The sequence below is a fragment of the Nycticebus coucang genome, chromosome 3 (genome assembly GCF_027406575.1).
Source record: "Nycticebus coucang isolate mNycCou1 chromosome 3, mNycCou1.pri, whole genome shotgun sequence".
NCBI lineage: Eukaryota > Metazoa > Chordata > Mammalia > Primates > Lorisidae > Nycticebus > Nycticebus coucang.
The window spans coordinates 28,373,663-28,387,650 of NC_069782.1; the positions used below are offsets into that span (position 1 = coordinate 28,373,663).

The window sequence follows — 13,988 nt, forward strand, 5'->3', positions numbered from 1 at the left end:
TGAAAAGCTTCTGTACAGCTAAGGAGACAATAAGCAAAGCAAAGAGACAACCTACACAATGAGAAAGGATATTTGCATATTTTCAATCAGACAAAAGCTTGATAACTAGGATCTATAGAGAACTCAAATTAATCCACATGAAAAAAGCCAACAATCCCATAGATCAATGGGCAAGAGACATGAATAGAACTTTCTCTAAAGATGACAGACGAATGGCTAACAAACACATGAAAAAATGTTCATCATCTCTATATATTAGAGAAATGCAAATCAAAACAACCCTGAGATATCATCTAGTGAGAATGGCCCACGTCACAAAATCTCAAAACTGCAGATGCTGGCGTGGATGTGGAGAGAAGGGAACACTTTTACACTGCTGGTGGGACTGCAAACTAGTACAACCTTTCTGGAAGGAAGTATGGAGAAACCTCAAAGCACTCAAGCTAGACCTCCCATTTGATCCTGCAATCCCATTACTGGGCATCTACCCAGAAGGAAAAAAATCCTTTTATCATAAGGACATTTGTACTAGACTGTTTATTGCAGCTCAATTTACGATCGCCAAAATGTGGAAACAGCCTAAATGCCCACCAACCCAGGAATGGATTAACAAGCTGTGGTATATGTATACCATGGAATACTATTCAGCCATTTAAAAAAATGGAGACTTTACATCCTTCGTATTAACCTGGATGGAAGTGGAAGACATTATTCTTAGTAAAGCATCACAAGAATGGAGAAGCATGAATCCTATGTACTCAATCTTGATATGAGGACAATTAATGACAATTAAGGTTATGGGGGGGGGCAGAAAGAGGGATGGAGGGAGCGGGGTGGGGCCTTATTGTGTGTCACACTTTATGGGGGCAAGACATGATTGCAAGATTGCAATCAGTGTAACTGGCTTATTGTACCCTCAATGAATCCCCAACAATAAAAAAGAAAAAAAAAAAAAAAAGAAGAAGAAAATAATTGGGATAAGAATATTTTAATAAAAGTTTATTACTCCTGGCTTGGAGCCTGTAGCACAGTGGTTACGGCGCCAGCCACATACACGGAGGCTGGTGGGTTCGAGCCTGGCCTGGGCCTGCTAAACAACAATGACAACTGCAAAAAAAATAGCTGGACATTGTGGTGGGCGCCTGTAGTCTCAGCTACTTGGGAGGCTGAGAGAAGAGAATTGCTTAAGCCCAAAAGTCTGAGGTTGCTGTGAGCTGTGGCTGAGGGCGACATAGACTCTGTTTCAAAAAAAAGTTTATTACTCCTAATAAATATCTTAAATTTCTATGATTATTTTGCTGTTATTGAATCTACTTTTTAAATGAAACTTAGTATACAGGGCAGCCATAAAGTTCGTGTGCAGTTTAAAATTGCACACTATTTTAAACTGCACACGAACTTTATGGCCACCCAATATATAGCTATTAATGGATAAATCTCATATTTTAAAAAAAAATTTTAATATGCATGCAGGCAAGGAAAATATTCACTACTAATAAGTCAGATTCCCCAATGTGAAAGTCGTTTTCTATTTTATTCTTTTACTTTTTTTCCTAGACACAGGATCTTACTACATTTTGCCCAGGATGCAGTGCGGTGGCTCGTCACAGGCATGATCACGCTACAGCCTGGAACTCCCAACCTCGTGGGATTCTCCTACCTTAACTTCCCGAGTAGCCCGGATTATAGTGCATAATCTATGCTCAGTTGAGTTGCTTCCTTTTTTTTTTTTTGAGACAGTGTTTCACTACATTGCCCTGGGTAGAGTGCGGAAGCATCACAGCTCACAGCAACCTCAAACTCCTGGGCTTGAAGAGTGATTCTCTTGCCTCAGCCTCCTAGTAGCTGGGACTACAAGTGCCTGCCACAACGCTTGGATATTTTTTGTTGCAGTTGTCATTGTGTAGGTGGCCTGGGCCAGGTTCGAACCCACCAGCCTTGGTATATGTGGCTGGCACTGTAACCACTGTGCTACGGGTGCCGAGCCTGAGTTGCTTCCTATTAATTAAGCATTTTGAAAAACCTTCTTTCAGATCTTGAAGACAATCTCAACATGGTAACTTGGATGATTAGTCTTGAATTAAAAGCTAATGATTGTTTGTTTTTAAAGAAACATCACATTATGAATATCATGTTCCATTAAAGTTTTAGAGGACATTCTCTAAACGGAGGTCTCTTCATGTGCAAAATTATGTTTAAATAAACAAGAATACAATGACTAATATGTTTATGGTATAATATGTATGTCACAAAAGTGAAAAAACTGCAAATTAAAAGAGTGAAGGAACCATTTATTTATTTTTGCAATTACAATTGTTAAAAATCATAGTGCTAAATCCAAGCACAGGTGTGGTGAAATCAGCAGTACCAGATCCCAATGGTTAAAATTATTAATTAGTACAATACTTTTGAAAAGCAGCATGAAAGTATGTATCAAAAAGTATTCCTTTTTTTTTTTTAGAGACAGAGTGTCACTTTATCACCCTCGGTAGAGTGCCCTGGCGTCACAGCTCACAACAACCTCCAACTCCTGGGCATAGGCAATTCTCTTGCCTCGGCCTCCCCAGTAGCTGGGACTATAAGTGCTCAGCTATTGTTATTTATTTTTGTTGTTGTTGTTGTTGCAGTTTGGCCGGGGCCCAGGTTTGAATCCATCACCCTCGGTATATGGGACCAGCACCCTACCCACTGAGCACAGGCACCACCCTCAAAATATATTCTTAACTTTATCTAGTAATTCATCTGAAAATCTATCCCAAAGGAATACAGAAAAATTAGGATATTAAGGGGAGATATAGGATGCAAATTTATATATACAATATGATTACAATCATGTAAAAATAAACAAGCTAACAAAAATTATATACAGAGAAATGAAATGCATTGTTAGCATTGATAATTTTTGAGGGCTTTCACCATGGAGAATTTTTGGTTTTGCTTCTCTGCATTTCCTTATTTTCTTTACTGATTTAAGAAAACTTTCTGCAATAGCCGGGCATTGTGGCGGGCGCCTGTAGTCCCAGCTACTCGGGAGGCTGAGGCAAGAGAATCGCTTAAGCCCAGGAGTTGGAGGTTGCTGTGAGCTGTGTGATGCCATGGCACTCTACCGAGGGCCATAAAGTGAGACTCTGTCTCTACAAAAAAAAAAAAAGAAAACTTTCTGCATGGAGTACATATGTTTTGGTGATGAGTTCTCTTCAAAACTTCCCTCTGGTCAGGATTTGGTAAGTTAATTTTTATTTTCACTTTTTTGCTAATGTGGAAATTCAATTTAAGAATTTTTAGGCTTGGGTGGTGCCTGTAGCTCCAAGGAGTAGGGTGCTGGCCCCATATACCAGGGGTGATGGGTTCGAGCCCGGCCCTGGCCAAAACTGCAAAAAAAAAAAAAAAAAATAGCCGGGCATTGTGGCATGCGCCTGTAGTCCCAGCTAATCAGGAGGCTGAGGCAAAGAGAATCACCTAAGTCCAAGAGCTGGAGGTTATTGTGAACTGTGATGCCACAGCACTCTACCAAGGGTGACAACATAAGACTGTCACTAAAAAAAAAAAGAATTTTTAGGCTGGGCACAGTCAGTGGCTCATGCCTGTAATCCTAGTACTCTGGGAGGCCGAGGTAGGTGGACTGCCTGAACTCATGGGTTCAAGACCAGCCTGAGATAGAGCAAGACCCTGTCTCTAAAAATAGCAGGGTGTTGTGGCGAGTGCCTGTAGTCCCAGCTATTTGGTAGGCTAAGGCAAAGAGAATCACTTGAGCCCAAGAATTTGACCCTGCTGTGAGTTATGACACCAAGGCATTCTGGGTAGAATGACAGAGTGACAAAGTGACAAAGTGAAATTCTTGTCTCCAGAAAAAAAAATTGGCTAGGCATGGTGGTACCTGCCTGTAGTCACAGCTACTCTGGAAGCTGAGGCAGGAGGATCTCTCTAGCCCAGGAATTCAAGGTTATAGTGAGCTATACTCATACCACTGCACTCTTGCCTGGACAACAGAGGGAGACTTCATCTCTAAAATAAGTAAATAAAACCAGATCTAGATCCTCAAATCTGTTTCCTACTGATGGGAGCAGCTAACTTTTTGTTTTGGCTCCAGTTCTTTAAATAAGTACTACTATTATTCATGCATTTATAAGATTGCTATGTATTTCAGAAAGTCAGAATTATTTTCCAGTTCCTTCCTACTTTCTATCCAGTCTTCCTTCCATCCTTTTCTTTCAGTTTTACCTTTAATGGAGCTATGTTAACTTTCTATTTGTTTAAGGAATACTATAAAAATCTGGATCAATTATTCATTTTTGAGTGACTGAGTAGTGCCAGGGCACTACTTCTAGGTCCTAACAATTCTGTACTATACAAAACAAGACCAGAGTCTCTACTCTCATGGGTCTTAGATCTAGTGCAGGAGATAGAAAAACAAAATAAATATATTGGGACAGGGAAGCTTTCATTGAGTAAAAACTTGAAGGAAGTGAGAAAGCTAGCTTTACTGATAATGGCAGAAAAAGTATTCCACACGGGGCAGTGCCTATGGCTCAGTGGGTAGGGCACTGGCCCCATATACCAAGGGTGGTGGGTTTGAATCCAGCCCTGGCCAAACTGCAACAACAACAACAACAAAAAAAAAAAATAGCCGGGTGTTGTGGCAGGCACCTGTGGTCCCAGCTACTCGGGAGGTTGAGGCAAGAGAATTGCTTAAGCTCAAGAGCTGGGGTTGCTGTGAGCTGTGGTACCACAGCACTCTACCAAGGGCGACAGGATGTGACTCTGTCTCTTAAAAAACAAAAAAAAAAGTATTCCATGCAGAGAAACAGCCGGTATAAAAACTCTAAGGTGGAAGGAAAGGCATGCTCAAGGAGCAGGAAAGAGGCCATCTGGCCAGAACAGAGTAAACAGGAAAAGAATGGTAGGACATGAGGTCAGAAAGGTAAGGGAGGATCAAGTCAGGTTGTAGGTTCTGGTAAACCTATTGTGAGAAGGGAAACTCTTGGTTTTTTTTTTTTGCAGTTTTTGGCCAGGGCTGGGTTTGAACCCGCCACCTCCGGCATATGGGGAACTCTTTAAGGATTTTCAACAGAAAAATTATAAGAACGGAAGTTTTAACAGGGTTCCTCTAGCTACTATGCTATGAAGAGACTTCAGGGAAGCAAAGGCAGAGCTGGGAGACCAGTTACGAAAACTATTTATAAAAAAAAAAATCAAGCAAACAATGGTGATTTAGGCCAGGACAGTAGCAGAGGTGACAGCGGTAAGCATTCAAATGTGAATATATTTCGAGAGATAGAGCTAACAAGATTTGCTGATAAACCAGATGTTATGTATAAGACAAAGAAAAGAGTCCAGATAGGTACCAAGGCTTTGGCCCAAGCAGCTAGAAGAATGGAGCCAGCATTAACTGAGAGAAGGCTGTAGGAGAAGCTGGTTTGCAGAGGACCATTAGAAACACAGAGACAAGCCTGGGCGCAATGGCTCACACCTATAATCCCAGCACTCTGGGAGGCTGAGGTGGGTGGACTGCCTGAGCTCACAGGTTCAAGAGCAGCCTGAGGGCTGGCGCCCATAGCTCACTGGGTAAGGGCGCCAGCCACATACACTGGGCTGGTGGGTTCAAATCTTGCCCGGGACAGCTGAAACAATAATGACAACAGCAACAACAACAACAAAATAGCCTGGTATTGTGGCCAGCGCCTGTAGTCCCAGCTACTTGGGAGGCTGAGGCAAGAGAACTAGTTGAGCCCAACCAGTTGCTGTGAGCTATGATACTACAGCACTCTACTGGGGGTGACAAAGTGAGACTCTATCTCAAAAAAAAAGAAACAAACAAACAAAAACAGAGACACATTAAGTTAAGGATACCTATTTTGCATGTGTCAAACAGAGTTGGATATAAAAGCCTAGAGGTCAAGGGAGAGGTCTTGAACACAGATAGACTTGGGAGCCATCGACATGCAGGTGCCAGGAGTCTGAGATCACAGTCCTCAAGAATGGAACAGAAGAAAAAAAAAAAAAAGAATGGAACAGAAAAGAGGAGAGGTCCACGAACTTATCCTTGGGGTACTCCGAAATTTAGAGGCAAGAGATATGAGAAGAAACCAGCAAAAGAAACTAATACAGTACATGAACTTCACACATGTAAACAGAGTTTCAATTATTGAGATTGAATTAACATGAGAAGTAAAGAACACACCATTAGGAAATCTATAAATACTGCTAAAATGATGTGTTCTAGAAAGAATTCTACTGGAAGGAATGCTCCATCACTTGTGATATTTTTCAAATAAAGAAGACTAAAGAAAGGAAGAAGAACTTGTACAGAGAAGCCAGCTACTGAGGGCACAGACATGCTCTGCTTCCTCAGCCAAAAGGAGATATGTCGGAGAGCTGTGGGGGACAATGCAATTTAGAATTGTGTCCTCAACAACTATTTACAGAGCCAGTAGTAAATGTGAATTCCTGTAGGGAGTATAAAATAAATGGATGTACATAAGATTTACCTTCCAAAGAGTATGTTCGAAGCCCCAGGACTTCAGCTAGAGATAATGTAGTGGCTAAGCTACTTTAATTTGTTTCTATCACTTGTAGTATCATCACACAGAAGTAGAAGCTTCATGATTATATGTACTATTTTTTTTAAAATGAACCTTTGCAAAATTGAATCTAAAACTACTCATTTAGACAAAAGCAGGGCATAGAGAACTAAAACTTCAAATTAACTCCAAAATCAACATCCTAGGTTTCATCACCCATCTCTCACACTAAGAGTTCAAACAGTTCTGGGTGGCACCTGTGGCTCAAAGGAGTAGGGCACCGGCCCCATATGCTGGAGGTGGCAGATTCAAACCCAGCCCCGGCAAAAAACTGCAAAAAAAAAGGGGCGGCACCTGTGGCTCAGCGAGTAGGGCATCGGCCCCATATGCCGAGGGTGGCGGGTTCAAACCCAGCCCCGGCCAAACTGCAACAAAAAAATACCCGGGTGTTGTGGTGGGCGCCTGTAGTCCCAGCTGCTCGGGAGGCTGAGGCAAGAGAATCGTGTAAGCCCAAGAGTTAGAGGTTGCTGTGAGCCGTGTGACACCACGGCACTCTACCCGAGGGCGGTACAGTGAGACTCTGTCTCTACCAAAAAAAAAAAAAAGAGTTCAAACAGTTCTAGTACCTAGTCTTGGTATGAAGCTGAAAACTTCATGATGTTGAAAAGACATCCAAAAGTACATTGGATCACCAGGATAGGAAAAAGCAAAATTCAGTTCACAATTTTAATAGTAAAGACTTAACTTTTTTAGACCTGAGATAATCCAATCAACAATGGTTATCAGCTGCTGGACTATTTTGGCATCAATCCCATACAATCATACTACCTATGTTCCCAGTCTGCCCACTTTAGTTGAAGCTAATAATTACATGCAAGTGTAGCTTCAAGACTGAATGAAGTGGGGCAACACCCTTGGATCATTCAGGATTTGCATACCTTAATTAAGAATCTGATAATGGGGCGGCGCCTGTGGCTCAGTCGGTAAGACGCCGGCCTCATATACCGAGGGTGGCGGGTTCAAACCCGGCCCCGGCCAAACTGCAACCAAAAAATAGCCGGGCGTTGTGGCGGGCGCCTGTAGTCCCAGCTACTCGGGAGGCTGAGGCAAGAGAATCGCTTAAGCCCAGGAGTTGGAGGTTGCTGTGAGCTGTGTGAGGCCACCGGCACTCTACCAAGGGCCATAAAGTGAGACTCTGTCTCTACAAAAAAAAAAAAAAATAATAAAAAAAAAAATCTGATAATGAAGAACATCTTAACCCTGATCTACCTAGACAAAATGGAACTGGATAAATTTATATAACCTGACAGCTGAACTCCCGAAATAAAACGTTTAAGAATCACTGGGAAATTTACCAATGGACCACCCCCCAAACTACTATAAATCAAGTATCATTTCGAAGAGGAATGAACACCTTAACAAAGCTGTCAAAATAATTAGGTGAGATATTATTCCATCAGACAGTAACTTAGCTGTACATTGCATTAAGGATGCTATGTTACAAGTCTTGTAGGAAGTTACAAAACAGGAGATGCATTTCCAACAAAGAGAGAATAATCCAGAGAAGTAGTAGTAAAATCACCTACAAATGTTAACATTAACAGATACTAATAAACTATAATACATATAGTATGGTTGTACTATGGGGGCAATAACTATTCAATGTGAATATAATCAAATAAAGCTTCAATAAAAAAGCAAGCCAAGGCAGCGCCTGTGGCTCAAAGGAGTAGGGTGCCAGCCCCATATGCTGGCGGTGGCAGGTTCAAACCCAGCCCTGGCCAAAAACTGCAAAAAAAAAACACAAAAAAGGTAAGCCAAGGGCAGTGCCTGTGGCTCAAAAGAGTAGGGCGCCAGCCCCATATGCCAGAGGTGGTGGGCTCAAACCCAGCCCCGGCCAAAAACTACAAAAAAAACAAAGTAAGCTAAGGTGGCGGCACCCGTAGCTCAGTGAGTAAGGGCCCCAGCCACATACATTGAGGCTAGAGGGTTCGAACCCAGCCCAGGCCAACTAAAACAACAATGACAACTGCAACAACAACAAAAAAATAGCTGGGCATTGTGGCGGATACCTGTACTCCCAGCTACTTGGGCGGCTGAGGCAAGAGAATCACTTAAGCCCGAGAGTTTGAGGTGGCTGTGAGCTGCAACACCACGGCAATGGTGGTGGTGAGGGCAACATAGTGAGACTCTGTCTCAAAAAAAAAAAGGTAAGCTAAGAGAATATTGCAGAGGCAGAGTGAAAAGCACTGAAAATCAAAGGATAAAGCATTTAAAACAGCTTCATGTTGAAATGAGAGATGTGCACTGAGGTCAGACTGGATAAAAAGGAAAGCATCCAACTATTAATATATGCTATCTATAAGAAACTGACTTTAAAAATAAAGACCCAGACAGGTTAAAAGTAAAAGAACAGAAAAAGATACACCATGCAAACACTAAATCAAAAGAAGGCTTGGTAAGCTATATTAATTAACACTAGACAAAACAGATTTCAGAATAAAAAATATTAGCAACAATAAAATAAATTGAATAAAGTTGTCAATTCATTAAGAGGATATACCAAAAATACACATTATATGTACATACCTGATAATAAAGCTTCAAAATATATAAAGAAAAAAAGATAAAATTGAAAGGAGAAATAGAAAAGTCCACAGTTGTAGTAGTAGCTGATTAAATAAACAAAAATTAGTAAGGATATAGAAAAGAAACACCACTATCAACCAACTAGATCTAATTGGTATTTTTAGAATACTACACCCAACAATGGTAAAAAATATACTTTCTTTTTAAATGCACATGATGTATTTACCCAGATAGACCATAATCTGGGCCATAAAATGAGTCTCAATCAATTTTAAAAGACTGAAATCACACAAAGTTTATTTTTTATCAGAATTAAACTAGAAATCAGTAATAGACATTTGGAAAATTTCGAAGTATTTAGAAATTAATGGCTGCTAAATAAATTCATGAGTCAAAGAAAAAGAAAATTTCACAAGTGAAATCAGAAAACATTTTCAACTAAATGAAAATGAGAATAAAACATACCAAAATTGGTGAGATGCGGCTAAAGCAGGCCTGAGAAGGAAATTTCTAGCACTAACTTCCTTGAATTAAAAAAGAACAAAGTTTTCTAAATTATGGGCCTTAAGAAACTATAAAAAGAAGCTTGCCCTATTCCTCCTTTTGTGAAATGACAGCTGAGGAGACTTTGGCACATTTGCTATGGTTGATGAAAAGTCCAAGGAAGGAATCAAGACTAAGAATGATCATATTAATTTGAAGATGGAGGGGCATATGGTTCTGTGGTGTAATTTAAGATTCAAAGCCATACACCACTTAGTCAACCAGTGAAAGCCTGTACTGTGAATGACAAGATTTGCTAAAGAGGCAAATCAGGTTCCGTTTGACAGGCACCGCTGTGCAGTTGGAAATGGAGAATAATGCTGTGAGTTGGACTAATGCCTTGGTACTCTAACGTGAGCAAGGGAGTGAGACTCTGTCTCAAAAACAAACAAAAAAATAACCCCCAACAAAACAAAAACTAAATGGCCACTGGGCACGGTGTGGCTCACACCTGTAATCCCAGCCTCTGGGAGGCTGAGGAGGTGGGTGGATTGCCCGAAGCTCACAGGTTCCAGACCAGCCTGAGCCAGAGAGACCCCAACTCTAAAAATAGCCAGGCATTGTGGCGGGCACCTGTAGACCCAGCTACTGGGGAAGCTGAGGCAAAAGAATCACTTTGAGCTCAAGACTTGGGAGTTTGCTGTGATGCCAAGGCACTCTACTGAGGGTGACAAAAAACAAAACAAAAAAACTAAATGGCCAATGGTATGTTTTGACTTACATCAAGTAAGATAAGATGAGGGAAAATACTAGTTCTGGGAAAATAACTGCCTTCTTCATTAGTGCCATGCTCATTCAGCTCTTATCTCTACATCCCAGTAAGTTATTTTGCTTTCATTGTTTTTAACAAAAAACAACACAAAAATCTTTGCATACCTGGTTCAACTGGAGAATTTTAATGTTTTTCATTTATCATTATAAAACCAAGGACAATTTTATATTTTTTTGTTCCATAGCTCTTACGTGTAGGATAATCTGTAAGTAGGGATAACTTATTTTAAAAACAAATCCCAGGTAATTTTCCCTTCAAGTGTCTTTTTGTTTAAATAAACTTCTTATTTAACAAACAAAAAAGGAAACTTAGAAAAAGAGCAAATTGGCTGGGGGCAATGGCTCACACCTAGCCATCTAGGAGGCTGAGGTGGGTGGATTGCCTGAGCTCAGAAGTTCCAAGACCAGCCTAAGCAAGAGCAAGACCCCTTGAAATAAACAACAAAGTTGTTTACTCTCAGTTATTATAGTTATTTACTCTCATTTCAAGACTTATTTAAAAGCTATTGTTGCCAAAACAGCAAGATATTATAAAGATAGACACATATTAATGGAATAAAATAGAGACTCTAAGGACCCACATATAGGGTGGAGTTTCGACAAAAGTAACAAGGTCAATTCAATGGGTAAAGGATAATATTTTCCAAGAATGGTGTTTAAACAATTGGATGGGGGGGGGGGCGCATGTAAAAAAATGAACCTCAACTTAAGCCTCATATCACATATAAAAATCAACTCTAGATAGATCATAGACCTAAATGTTAGAGTCTTAAAATTATAAAACTTCTAGAAAATTTCAGTGATTTTAGGTTAGGCAAAGACTTTTCAAGTAGGACACAAAACAACTAATTGAATTATAAAAGGAAAAATGTATAAAGTAGACCTCATCAAAATTTAAAAGCTGTTTTGATTTTCAAACAACACTATTTATTTATTTATTTTTTTGAGACAGAGTCTTACTATGTTGCCCTCGGTAGATCGCCATGGTGTCACACCTCAAAGCAACCTCAAACTCTTAGGCTTAAGCGATTCTCTTACCTCAGCCTCCTGAATAGCTGGGACTACAGGTGCCTGCCACAATGCCTGGCTATTTTTTTGTTGTTGTTGTTGTTGCAGTTGTCATTGTTTTAGCTGGTCTGGGCCAGATTTGTACCTGCCAGCCTCGGTGTATATGGCTGGTACCATAACCACTGTGCTATGGGTGTCACGCCTCAAAAGACACTATTTAAAAAATTAAACAGCAAATCATAGGGAGAAGGGTGGAGACGTGGCTCAGTGAGTAAGGCACAGGCCCCATATACCAAGGGTGGCAAGTTCAAACCCGGCCCCAGCCAAACTGCAACAAAAAATAGCCGGGCGTTGTAGAGGCGCCTGCAGTCCCAGCTACTCACCTAAGAGAATCACCTATGCCCAAGAGCTGGAGGTTGCTGTGGCTGTGACGCCACAGCACTCTACCAAGGGCCACAAAAAAGTGAGACTCTGTCACAAAAAAAAAAAAAAACCACAGGGAGAAATCACTTACAAAGCTTATATCTTCATAAAGCACTTTGATCTACAAGTTTTATACTTAAAAAGATAACCATTCTGGGGCAGCGCCTGTGGCTCAGTGGGTAAGGCGCTGGCCCCATATACCGAGGGTGGCGGGTTCAAACCCGGCCCCGGCTGAACTGCAACCAAAAAATAGCCAGGCGTTGTGGTGAGCGCCTGTAGTCCCAGCTGCTCGGGAGGCTGAGGCAGGAGAATCGCTTAAGCCCAAGAGTTGGAGGTTGCTGTGAGCTGTGTGAGGCCACGGCACTCAACCAAGGGCCATAAAGTGAGACTCTGTCTCTACAAAAAAAAAAAGATAACCATTCTGTTTTTTTAAAAAATAGGCAAAAGGTTTGTATAGACACTTCACTGGAAAAAAAAAACAAAAAAACCCCTTAAACTCAAACATATAATTGGCCAATAAGCACATGAAAAGATGTTCACCATTATTAGTCATAAGGAAACATAAATTAAAACCACATGAAATACCCCAAAACATGACAAAAATCAAAAAGACTGATAATACCAAGTGTTGGGGAGAATATGGAGCAACTAGAATTCTTACACACTGCTTACAGGAATATAAGACAGTTAAGCCATTTTGATAATTTCATATGAATTTAAAAACACCCTTATCACATGACCCAGTAATTCTGCTTAGGAATTGACCCAAAAGAAATGAAAACATGAGGGGTGCTACCTGTGGTTCAAGGAGTAAGAAGCTGGCCCCATATACCAGAGGTGGGCGGGTTCAAACCCAGCCCCGGCCAAAAAAAAATGAAAACATGAATGACCTGTACTTGAACATTTATGCAGCTTTATTCATAAAAACCAAATACTGGAAAGAACTCAAAATGTCCATCAAATGGTGAATAAACAAATTGTGGAGTAGGCACACAAGGGAATACTACTCAGAAATGAAAAGGGACAAATATAGGTATTCACAAAAGTGAGGATGAATACTAAAAGCATTATGCTCAGTGAAATAACCCCCACACAAAACATTACATACTGCATAAATCCACTTACATAAAATTCTACATAGGGCAAAAATTACAGCAATAGGAAGTAGATTGATGATTGCTAGGGTGAGTTACAAGCAGAGAAACAACTGCGAAAGGGCCTAACAAAACTTTGTGGAATGGTAAAATAACCTATATTATGAGTGCTGTGGTAATTATAAAACCATATAATTTGTCAGCATTCATCAAATTGTAAACTTCAAATTGGTGAATTATTTTGTGACAAATACTGAGTTAACAGAAAATATAGTGAGTTAAGAGAAAAACTACGAGTAGGTAACAATATCAATCAGTACCATATTATTACTGAACTTAACCACATGCCAGGTACTTAACCTATATGATTATATTTTATCTCAAAATCATTATGCAAATTAGGCACTATTATTTCCACTTTCTTTAACAGATATGACACTGAACAACTAGCTAGAAAGTGGCAGAGGCAAGATGATTTGAGTCAGTTCAGGTCTATGTGACACAAAGATGAACTCTCAGAAGAGTTTTATTTTATTAGAATTCAAAAAGCACAGATTTGAATATAATATGAGATACAGCTATTCATATAGGTAGAGGTTAATGGTATTTACCTACAGGGAAAATAGGGATAGAGAAGATTTCCATTTTATATTTTAAATACTTGTGTATAGTTTAAAAATACTTTTTTTAAAAGTGTATTTCAGGCAAGGCATGATGGTTCACATCTATAATCCCAGCACTTTGGGAGGCCATGATGGGTGGATTGCCTGAGCTCATGGGTTTAAGATCTGCCTGGGCCACAGCAAGACCCAGTCTTTAAAAACAGCTGGGGCAGTGCCTGTAGCTCAGTGGGTAGGGCACTGGCCACATACACCAAAGGTTCGAACCCAGCCTGGGCCAGCTAAAATCAACAATGACAGCTGCAATAAAAAAATAGTTGGGCGTTGCTGCAGGCACCTGTAGTCCCAGCTACTTGAGTGGCTGAGGCAAGAGAATTGCTTAAGCCCAAGAGTTGGAGGTTGCTGTGAGATGTCATGCC

At 40.4% G+C, this 13,988-nt stretch overlaps 1 protein-coding gene across 10 annotated transcripts in view; it reads right to left on the reverse strand.

Annotated features, from left to right (window-relative positions):
* Positions 1 to 13,988, reverse strand: part of MRPL42 (mitochondrial ribosomal protein L42) — a 61,156-nt gene that overhangs the window by 23,198 nt on the left and 23,970 nt on the right. Inside the window, exon 5 of one of the 10 annotated variants that reach the window (XR_008379080.1) lies at positions 10,530 to 10,628. The exons of 8 other annotated variants lie outside the window; for them this stretch is intronic. Coding sequence is in view for 1 of the 2 variants with exons in the window: in XM_053586630.1 (XP_053442605.1) it covers positions 9,111 to 9,122 (12 nt within the window). In the remaining variant the exon portion in view is untranslated. Of the gene's footprint in view, positions 1 to 9,110; positions 9,123 to 10,529; positions 10,629 to 13,988 lie in introns of all 10 variants that reach the window. One more of the 10 variants, XM_053586630.1, reaches the window with a different exon arrangement.